This window comes from Epinephelus lanceolatus, chromosome 15 (genome assembly GCF_041903045.1).
Source record: "Epinephelus lanceolatus isolate andai-2023 chromosome 15, ASM4190304v1, whole genome shotgun sequence".
Lineage (NCBI taxonomy): Eukaryota > Metazoa > Chordata > Actinopteri > Perciformes > Serranidae > Epinephelus > Epinephelus lanceolatus.
In genome coordinates this window covers 41,250,683-41,262,329 of record NC_135748.1, presented here as the reverse complement: position 1 = coordinate 41,262,329, position 11,647 = coordinate 41,250,683, and the positions used below count along the sequence as shown (strand labels likewise).

General features: G+C 45.9%; 1 protein-coding gene across 1 annotated transcript in view; it reads left to right on the top strand.

Annotated features, from left to right (window-relative positions):
* Positions 1-11,225, top strand: part of akap6 (A kinase (PRKA) anchor protein 6) — a 279,493-nt gene extending 268,268 nt beyond the window's left edge. Inside the window, exons 21-23 of the mRNA XM_033643340.2 lie at positions 384-1,658; positions 7,246-7,344; positions 11,036-11,225. Coding sequence (XP_033499231.2) covers positions 384-1,658; positions 7,246-7,344; positions 11,036-11,080 — 1,419 coding nt within the window. The 3' untranslated portion in view covers positions 11,081-11,225. The remainder of the gene's footprint in view (positions 1-383; positions 1,659-7,245; positions 7,345-11,035) is intronic.
* Positions 11,226-11,647: the final 422 nt, after the last annotated feature.

The following is an 11,647-nucleotide window of genomic DNA, read 5'->3' as shown; positions in this document are numbered from 1 at the left end:
ATGAATAAGGTTATGTGTATTAAGGGTTATCATGTCCACCTCATCAGAAACTGGGGAGGGATTAAGAGGAAGATTGGATTTCTCTGGAACGCTAACTTTTTAGCACATTAGCTAACGTTAGCTTCCATAGCAAAACAAACAAGTGTGGTCCTCCTTTGTAAGATTGGCTTCCTGTGACATCATCCATCCACTGAGTGAGAGCATACGGGTCGAATGCTGAATACCCCGGGAGGTATTCATTCATTCATTTTTTTGTACATATTCAGATTAATCAACACACGCAGTCAGGAGAAGTCAATTTTATTTTATTTTTAAAGCTCACAGCTCACAAATTCATCTCAGAGGGCAAATCTTCACAAACTTTCTCCCTCCTCCTCCCTCAGGTCCTCGAACACTCCCACCAGCCTCTCCATCTTCGTAAAGGAGACTTCTACGCCTACTTGTCTCTCTCCTCCCATGACAGCGACTGTGGCGAGGTCAGCCAGTGCTCTGAAGAGAAGAGCTCCACGCCGGCGCCCTACAGCATCCCAACTTACGTCACGCCAACACAAGGCCTCCACAGCCCGAGTCCTGAGCTGTTCACAAGCACCAGGCAGCAAATGTCAAACTCTGCTCCGTCCTCCAGACGCTCCTCTCCCGGCCCCGACTCCAAGAACAGCTTCTGTACTCTTGATTTGAAGTCAGTTAATGGTGAGGAGAGCACTAGCCCCTCTCTGTCGTTGCCCCCCAGCCCAGACATCAGGGACGAGGAGACCCTGTTTGCCGCGTGTACGGAGGAGGTCTACCTGGGCCCGCCTCTCTGCTACAGCATGGTGCTCAACAAGAAACCACGGCGGTTCTTGCTGAAGGAAACTTTGGAGTTTTTGCCCTCCCTGGGCTCTGGCTACAAACAGAAGGACAGTCTAGCTTACTCGCCTTGTTCAGAACCAAATGACAGTCTTCAAGAGGAGCCTGGTTTCACACCAGGTGATAGTCTGAGCTGCCTGACGCCCTCAGAGGAGCTGGTGTTGGATCAAGAGCAGGATCACCTGTATTTCCAAGGCTCCAGTCCCACAGAGGGAACACAGCGCTCCTTCTCTCCTCTCCCGGAGCCTTGTTACAGCTCTTTTTCCACCTCCTTGCCCTCAAACAGCGTCTCCGCCTCTCTCCAGGGGCCCGGCTCCAAACCAAAAGCTGACAACCCTTCCTCTCCTCCTCCCGTGTCCTCTGGCGCAGAGGAAGAGAACCGAGGTGAGGACCCGTACCTCCTCTGTGATGTCGCTGGAGGAGAAGTCGCGGCCGCTGCGAGTGTCAGCGCGCCGCAGGAGGAGAGCAGTCGTAATGAGGGGCCTCCTTATCTTAATCCCCGGGCGCGTGTCGCCCCGATAGACTCCTCCGCAGCCGAATGTTTGGCAGATACTAAAGCGCTTGAATCCAATATGGGCGCCGTAATGACCAAGATAAGTGTCTGCAGCTCCGCTACAAATCCCTCAAAAGAGGCAGCCACCACCGCCACGCGTATTAATCCCAAAATTAACTGCTCGGCGATGAGAGAGGCAGATAGGGAGGAGGGGGAGAGGCGAGGAGAGGTGGATACTCGGCGGGTGAAGCAGGAGGAGAAGGGGAGGAGAGGGCGGAGCGGCTCGCAGCAGGAAGCAAAGACAGCGGCGGAGAAGCAGGTTAGTGTTCCACGTATTAGACTGATCTGCTATCTCAGGACATTATACAGGGCCCTGATACTGCACTTCACCTCCCTACTCCAGGTATTAGTCCGAGCCGAGCCCCTCAGTGGGTATGAATGTAATGAGGCCGGTGTGCCTTTCTCTCATTTCCATTTCTGAGGCCGGACGGACGTGAGAGGTGCTGATATCTATAACCTCCCCTCTTCCTCCTCCTTACCCTCTCTCCTCCTCGTCTCCACTTCACACTCATCCTCCTCTTTTTTTTATTCTTGTTTTTTCTTTGCATCTTTTTTTCATTTTCCTCTACTCAGTTATTTCTCATCACCTCCTCCCCTCTTCCTCCTCCCCATCTTCTTCCATTCTCCTCCCCTTTTTTCTTTTTCTTCCCTCCATTTGTTTCTCTTTGTCGTCTTTCTCCCAACTTTGAATTCCTTTCTTCTCCACTCCTCTTTTCTCATCCTCTATGCCTCTTCCCCCTTTCTTATCACCTCCTCCACCTCCCCACATTTTTCCATTCACCTCCCTTTTTTCTCATTTCTTTCTTCCCTCCTCTTGTTTCTCTTTGTCTTTCTCCCAACTTTGATTTCCCCCCTCTTCACCCCTTTTCCTATTTTCCTTTTCTCATCACCTCCTCCAACTCCCCATTTTCTTCCGTTCTCCTCCCTTTTCTCTCGTTTTCTTCCCTCCTTTTGTTTCTTTGTCACCTCTTCCCAACTTTGAATGCCTCTCCTCTTCACCCCTCTTTTCCTACTTCCTTCTTTCCTCGTCTGTGCCTCTTCACCTTTTCTCAACACCTCCTCTCCTCCTGTACCTTCCCTTTTTCTTTGATTCTCCTCCCTTTTCCTCCTTTCTTTTTCCCTCATCTTGTTTCTCTTCATCTTTCTCCTAACTTTGAATTCCTTTCCTCTCCACCCCTCTTTTCTCGTCATTTATGCTTCCTCCCCTTTTGTCATCACCTCCTCTCCTCCTCCTCCTCCCCATATTCTTCCATTCGCCTCCTCTTTTCTCTCGTTTCTTTTTCTTCCCTTCTCTTGTTGCTTTTCTTTGGTTTCCTCTCCTTTCCACGCCTTTCGTTATTTCCTTCCTTTCTCGTCATTTATGCCTCTTCCCCTTTTTTACCTCCTCAACATCTCTTCTCTGTCTCCTTCCCTTCTCTTTCCTCTCCTTCTTCTCCTCTTCCACTGTACTTCTCTTTCCTGTCTCTCTTCATATGTTCTCGTCCTCTCCTCTGTCGCTTCACTTTTCCACTTTCTTGTTCTATGTTCTCACTCCTGCCCCTCCTCTTCTCCCTCCTCCTCTGCCTCATCCCTCCATCCTCCCTCCTCTCTCCCTCCTCCTCTGCCTCATCCCTCTCTCCTCCCTCAGGTGTTAATGGAAGGAGGGATTTGCAGACTTCTCAGTTTTTTAGTTAAAAGGTTAAGGTCCACAGAACAACATCAGCATAATTACTATCAGTCAGATTTCATTAGGATTCATCAGCTAAGAGCTTTTCCCGTCCCGCAGTGATCGTTCAATTCATTTCATCGCTGAATTAGCGTGTTTGTGCTCTTTTTAAGTTTTCTATTTCCTTATGCAAATTACTTTGGCATTTTTTACCATCTCTGCAACCTTGCTACCTCCTCTGTTTATCAACTTTTTTTTTTGACTCTCTTAAAGAGGAGCAGGGCTCAGCTGAAGAGGGCTCTTTCATTTCTGACGTGGTGCAGAACAGCAGCCTGTAGTTGTTTTTCGTACAGTGCATGTTAATATGGCCTACATGTCCTTTGTGCTGTTTTAAAGTGCAGTAAATAAGACTTCCACCGCACCAGAGCACAACGTCACATTAATTCATCTTCAGGTGGTTGATCAAAATAATTACCACGACACGTTTCTGGCCCACGAGTCACCACTAGATGCTGCAGCGTTCTCTACACCCCACAGCAAGAAGGTTCTGTATAGGATGAACTATTGTGATGACTCAGGGTCACATCGACTTTAGTACTAGAGAAACTTGGCCTGAAATGAATAGATTTTAGAGGAATGACTCAGACTGAAATTTTATTTTTTTGTATTTTTTAGGTTTTACTTTTTGAGATTTCTGAATTTCTAAAACTTTGTTTCCAAAATTTGGATATTCTGTTTCTTTGGTGTGTTTTTTTTTGTTGTTGTTGTTTTTTGGGAATTAATTTTTGAGCCTTTTGAAAGGCTCGAACATACCTTCCTCATTGAAAGTCTGCAGACAGGTGTGGTCATGCAGTGACGGTCCGCTTCAGCCCCTGGCAGTAAACGGGAGGTGAGCTCACCCTCCTGCTACTGCCAACATCGGGTGGAAGTAAAACTTAGTGATGCCGGAGTGAATGTCTGTTGAATATCCTATCTAAAACTAACTTTACCGTGGTGAGGCAGCTGCAGCTGGCTTGAAAGCAGCGTTTTGGACTGGTAGGTGGAGCCAGGGATTGCAGCATGCACAGTCGATGCACTTCCTAGACCTACAGTCCATGTGGTCACAAAAAATGGGTCGCACTCGTATGTCCACACAGGGTTCCGTGCGGACTTGGGTGGGTGATGAAATTTAAATCATACGGATCAATTCGGACCCTCGCAGACACACGAATGTGGAAACTGTGAATTGGCCTTAAGAGCGATCTCTGATGACACCTGTGGCAGGCTCAGGCCAAAGGGGCTGAGCAGGAGCCCGTGGAGGCCACATCACACAGGGGCCCGCAGCCAAGTATTGCTGTGGAGACAGTTTATAATGCGCAGAGACTTCAGCATCAGCAAAAAGCCCAAAAACGTATCTCCTATACATCCCCGACATAAGACATAATATCTGCTATGACAAAGACATTATCTCCCTCCTCATAAGCTTACATAGGAGATATTATCTCCTATATATGGGAGGTTATCTTGTATGTAGGAGATAATATCTCCTATGAGATAGGAGATATTATCTCCTATATATGGGAGGTTATCTTGTATGTAGGAGATAATATCTCCTATGAGATAGGAGATATTATCTCGTACGTAGACGATATTATCTCCTATATTTATATATATGGAATCTTATCTTCTACATAGGAGATAACATCCCATATGTGTGAGATAATATCTGCAGTGATAAAGACATGATCTCCTTACTCATTAGCTTACTAAGAAGATATTATCTCCTACGAGGGCATTATCGTCTTCCTAAATAGCTTACTTAGGAGACATTATCTCCAACTAAGAAGATATTATCTCCTGCGTAAGGGATTTTATCTCCTATGAAGACATTACCTCCTTCCTTATTTTTCTAACTTTGAGATGTTATCTCCTACGTGAGGGATGGTACCTCCGCCGAAGACAGTGGGCTCTAGTTTCCCAGCGCAGCGCAGGTGGCGCAGGGTGGCGAACCCCGCGCAGAGCTAGTTTCGAGCAGCGCAACCCGAGGCGCGCTCAGTTTGGTAGTTTGGCAGACCGAGGTGCGCTGAGATGGGTGTGGCGGCGCAGCAGGGGGAGGTGTCGACAGATCCAGCTTGGCGCAGTGACAGTTTCGTGCCAAAAGGCTTCGCCGAAGGTGCGCTAAAAGCTCGCCATCTGAAACCAGGTCTACTGTCAGCGCAGGGGGAGCGCAGCCGGTGTAAGCCTAAATTTGGCTGACCGGCGGACAGTGCGCACACATCACCAAAACCTCACAGGCAGGTTTCCAGAATATCAGGCACATTAACGATGCAATAAATACCCAAAAAACACTATTCAATGCAACTATCTGCAATCAGCACATAAATGTATCTCTATATCGACTGTCCCGTCACATCTGACGTCAGATCAAAGGGGATTGGCACCGTTTGGCACGTTTGGCACGTGTAATGGAAACCCAACCTGATTTGATTAACACAGATGCAAACTAATGAGTTCACATCCCTCTCAGCCAACCACAAACAGCCACAGCATCAGATAGGGAGTATATATTCAGCATCTGTCATCTTAGAAAAGTCAAAAGAAAAGAAACAGAGTGAGACTGCGAGAGAGAAAGAGAGAGCACGTGCACGAGAGAAACGCAACATTGATTTACAATTGTGGTGACCTCCTCCCAGGCTACCTTTGCATCATCAGCCCGTGGAGGTCTGCTCGCAGTTCTGTATATTCGGACACTGCGAGCTTGGACCTCCCGGACCAAAACATCAGTTTCCTCCTGGGAGAAGTTTGGCCGTCTGACGCTGCTGCTCTCTTCTGCCATGGCGAATTGAGTAAACTCTCATTACGCCTTCGCGCGGCGCATTTAAGGGTGAGGAGAGGGGCTCATTTGATTGGTGTGATGTGTGTAAAACCCACTCCACGCCTTCTCTCCTCCCTCTTTCCGACTTGCACCGGTAGGAGGGACGGAGGTGGGATAGAGGAGTAGCTGCGCCAGGGCGCACGGTGTGCCAAACTTACAAAATCCGCCTGGCCACACCCAGTTGGCGAAGCGCAGGTGCGCTGCGCCCCCGCTGCGCCCGGTCTGCGAAACTAGAGCCCATTATCTCTTTCCTCATTAGTTCACTCAGGAGATATTATTCCCTACATAGAAGACTTTATCTCCTAGGTCGAGAATATTATCTCCAACATAAAGGATGTTATCTCCTACGAAGACAGTATCTCCTCCTTCATTAGCTTACTCAGGAGATATTATCTCCTAGGTAAGTTTGTTGGTTTTAGCCAACATTACCCACATTTTTTTTTTCAGAGCTTTCGTACATTTTTTGTGTTTTTGAGTATTTATTTTTATGTTATTAAGATTTCACTTGTGTATTTTTTTAAGATTGTATCTTTTGCACTTTTGATTTTTTTTAACGGTTTTCTTTTTTATTTTAATTTATATATCAGAGGATTAAGAGGTTTTCCTCCCTGCTCATAGACGACAGTGTCACCAAATCTGCATCAGCATTTCGTTCCTCATTAGCTGATGAATTCATTGAAAGGGAATCAAACAAAAGACATAAAGAAACTACAGTGCTGGGGTAGATGTGCGTCTAACGTGCAGTCACACTGGCATGTATGTGTGCATGTAAGCGTGACAGCACATGCATGTGTGTGTCTACGTGTGTAAGTTTGTACCCTCGGTGGATGTGTTGGGGGGCGGTGGGGGGGGAGTAATAGCTACACAAGTCTTTACAAAGCGATTAGTCTTGAACCAATTAAGAGCGCGGGGTGGAGCTGAGGAGAGAATTGTTTTCGGCCTGATGCTCGTTGTTTTAATTCGCAACTTTTCATCAGTTTGGGCTCAAAGAAAGAACAAGCCGATTAGAAAACAAAGACAAACAACGTTTCAGCCCGATAATGCCGTTTTGATTTATTCTTCTCTTGTTTGTCTCTTTCCTTTACTCGCTCCCTCGCCATCCATCGCCACCTCTCTCTCTCACTGATGAAAAACTGTTTCCTCATTTTCAGCTGTATCATGTATTTGCCTTCATGTGACTAAACAACTCTTCTGTTGTTTTCTTGTTTCTCTTTTCTCCATCTTCTCCTCTCGTTTTGTCTTTCCCTTTTTTGTCTATCGATCTACTTCTTTTCATTTCTGCTTCGTTCATTCCTCTTTCTTTCTCCACATCTGTCTTTCTTTTTATTTATCTTTTCTCACTCTCAGGTGAGCTCTCAGTCAGGTGTCAGTCACTCCAACAGAACAGCACAGGGGCGGAGTCAAACCTCAGCGAGACTGCCCACCTCCAGGACACGGACAGTCAGTGTAAGTTAACACACAACAAGTCAAATCTGATGTTTCAGCATGTTTAGAGTCATTTAAGCCCCGTCTCCACCAAACCCTTTCAGTCCAGCACCTCTGGAACCAGCAGTAAGCCTTCAGACATGGTACCTAGACCCTCGGTGTGTTCAGACAGTCCTCTTAAATGTGGGCGGGGTTGTTGTCACTCACTGCTCCGTCCAGCACTCGCTGTATTTCCTCATCAGCGGTGACACAGATGGAAGTCTGCACCTGGTTTATCGTCCACAGAACGAGGCTGCATGCCGACGTTTTCAGAACAAAATAGAACAGGCTGCAGTGAGAGTCTCTCTCCATGGGATATTTAAAAATAGCAGCTTTGTGCATTTAGTCCTTCTCAGGCAAGCTCAGGGGTTTAGTGTTGCTGTAGCCCACAGGAACTACGCTGATGGAATAGTCAAAGTTGTCACAGTGAAATTTAAGGTGTGCTGATGGATTCACATCATCAACTCATGCACTGAGTAACATTACAAGTTAAAGCTGCAGTAGGTAGAAAGCCTGAAAACGGTTGATTTTTGAGTCTCATCTGAGTTAGGTTTCGTTCGTCTCCGCCCTGAGCCCCTCCTACCAGACGAGCATGCGAGTATTTTAACCTACTTGGTTCTATTTCTCCCTCTCTGGGAGCCTCGGCTCTCCCTCACCGCGCAGCAGCCCGCCCCGCACATACCCCCAAGGCTCGGCTCTCCCTCTCCGCAGAGAGCCCTCAGCTCCGCTCCCACAGCCGACCCTCGCGCCCTCCTGCCGAGCCCGGCCCCACTTCACCCTTCCCCTCCCTCCGGGGCTCCGGGGAAACAAGTTCTGTCTTCCTTTTGTTGGGTTTAGCCGTGTAGGCAGTTGTAGCCAATGCTGGAATAGCTATTTTACCTGGTGCACTGTTCGCCATTGCAGCTTGCTCTCCCCTTCTGCCGGCGGCACGGGAATGCGCATATGCAGTAGAACAGCCAATAGGAACGCAGTGGTCTGAGCTGACCTTTGATTGGTTGATGCACATCGGCACGATACTGATTGTTTAGGGGCTGAACACAGAGCCATGGTGAGGTGCAGAAACCTATTGTTTGTCTCAGACCACTTGATTTACATTATGCTAGGGGAATATTATAAATTTTTACTCAATAGAGTGTGCCAGGGCTGACGTCAAAACCCGGAAGTTTAGCATCGCTCTGGTTCCCGGAAGAGAAAGTGAATGTGATTTTTGCATTGCGTTTTGGATTATGTCAGAAAATAAGCTCTGTGGCTAACACAAGTTTATGATACTTACAGGTTTTGTTCAGCGAGATAATCTTCACATATGAACACCTTTCATACCACATTTGAAGCTTAAATGCGATCGCCAGAAGTAAAAAGCTAACGTTAGGCTTTAACGGACTACATGACTACTCCACAGTCGCATGACTCTTGACGTCACCGCCACTAAGCTTTCAACTGATTTTGGCCGCTTTATTTTAAAAACATTGTATAATGGGGAAATCGGACTGTTTAAGCTAAATAAGAAGCTGTAATGGCGGACTGCCAGCACTCTCGTCTGTTTGGGGGTGATGACGTTTAATGTCCCCGACAGGGTTTGTACTCGTATTGAGCAACTTGTTAGCAACCGCCTTTTTTACGACATGTAAGAGCTTCAAAATTCACAAGTAGGGTATTTACTGACGTGTTTTATGTCATAGAACAAAACCTGAAACTCGCTTAAGCTTTTGTTAACCACAGACCTTATTTGAGGCATTTTACCAAAATCCCATTAAAAAAACATATTGACTTTTAGACAAGAGAACCAGAAGTGCTAAAACGCTAACGGAGTTCCGAGTTTACTGGCACACTCAATTATACCAAAACAATGTTGCCTACTGGAGCTTTAACGTTCCACCTTAAAAGTCACCGGCAGTCGGCCCAGTGAATGAAGTTATTTTTTTCTCAGACTAAAGCTGCTGTGAGAGGCAACACATCCCTTATCTTAAAGTTCTAGTTAATCAACACCTGTTAAAGCTCATTGATACTCTCTTTATGTATGAAAAAAATATGACTGTGTCAAACGTTGGAGGAGAAAAAGGTGGACATTAAAAAACAGTGAGGAAGAGAAAAGGAGGAGAGTCTAAAGAAATAAATGCAATAAAAAAATAAAGATTTGGACACGTGATGACAGAATCAGTTGTTCCAGCGAGCCCTTACTCAGTAAAATGTTCAACGCCTCCTTCAGTTTATGTTTTATGATGCTTTACATCTAAAGTAAAATCTTTCATGAAGCTCTGAAGCACTTTGATCGTCAGCTTTGACACTGATCGAGTGTTTTTACATTTATGAATAATAGTGACTTTGAAATCTGGTTCAGAGAGAAACACTGATGTAGATATGTTTTCACTTCAAATGAAATTCCTGAAATATTTTCATCCAGTGTTCACATGAATTATTATATCATTCAAACAGTGTGTGTGTGTGTGTGTGTGTGTGTGTGTGTGTGTGTGTCTGCTGTGTGATAATCCAGGCGGTGAATTTGTTTTAGTTTTCATCATCTTTTCTATTTTTAAACTCAAATCAAACCAGGAAGCTGCTGAACACGAACAAAAGGCCGTCACTGACACAATTTGTGTGTGTGTGTGTGTGTGTGTGTGTGTGTGTGTGTGTGTGTGTGTGTGTGTGATGTGGCCACCCTATAGGTGCCTCCAGGGCAAAGCAAAACCTACTGCCCCCATACTCTCACTCAAATTCACACACACACACACACACACACACACACACAAACACCCCTGAGGGCAGGGCATGAGAGTCCAGGTAGAAGCTCTGACAGCCCAACAGCTGCAGGTTAGACAGACATGTTGTGTACACACACACACACACACACACACACACACACACACTCACACACACACACCAGAGGACAAACATGCATACACACTTACAAGTAAAGAAATACACACATGAAAGTGCAAAATCAAGCTCTACACATACACACACACACATCACATGTACCCCAACGACAAAGGACACACACAGACACACACAGACACAGACACCGACACACACATCATATTGGTGATGCGTACAGCTGGTCCTGACCCCCATGGCGTGCCCCAGTCTAGCCCACCTGTTCACACACACAGGCACACACAGACACACACACACACACACTGTACACAGACACAGGTGCAATTAAAGCAATCGTGAATGCGGCTCATGATGTGCTCTGTGACCCAGACAGCAGAAGGTCTGCAGCAAAACACACAGGAGAGGGAGACAGAGTGTGAGTGTGTGTGTGTGTGTGTGTGTGTGTGTGTGTGTTCAGGTTTCATCACTGACTCATGTTTGGAAAGTTTCACAGAGAAGCCAAACAGAAAACGACTGAATGTCTGATACAGAATAAAACATACAGAGCAGGAGACAGAGGCAGTTATGATTGTATCTGTAAAACTAGATAAAATATAATTTAAAATAATTTTAAATGGAGTTTAAAGATTAGTTTGCAGTCATTACGGGGGAGCAGGCGGTGTGATAAAGAAATGTTTTTAAGCTTTGACTTTAATGATGGCTGTGTTTGATTTCTGTGTCGTATGAACATCGTCAGTGAGTCCACATAAAAACCAGCAAAATCTATAAAGTTATGAGTGAGTAGAAGAGTGACCAACATTTAAACATGTTCCTCCTTCTCTGTCTCCATCCCTCCCTCCAGAGACTACCTGTGTTGGGAGTAGGAACCTCCAGGATCCAGCTGTAAGGGAGCTCTCTCCATCTCCTCCCCGCTGAGCTGATCTCTCTCCTGGGCTTCGTCTCTGCTGCGGCTGCCCCCCGCCCCCCACTCCTCCTCTCTGCTCCTGGAGCCTTCTCACCTCTCTGATCTCCCAAATCTCACTGCTGTAACTCAACGGTTTGTTTAAGAAACTGGACTGAAAACTCATCCAGCAGTTTCAGGGTTAAACCTCACGACTGATGTAAACTTTTTCACAGTAATGATGAGTCTGATTTTCAGGGAGTGATGATGAAGCAGCTTTATTTTGGTTTGGCTGAACATATTTTTGAGTTAGTCTGTGGACAATATGTAGAATGTACATCACAATACAAAGAAGATTTAGCCGCTCTGAAGAAAACAATGTGGTAACAATACATCTTACATCTACATCTACATATTGATTTTATTGCAGAGAAATCCCATATTTCTGAACAAAACATCACGACACAGAATTGATTAGTTTCCTGCAGCTGTATAGTTATTTCACTTATTAGTCATACAGTTACACGTCCAATTTCTCATATAAAATTAGACTAAACAGGAAGAACCTCTACC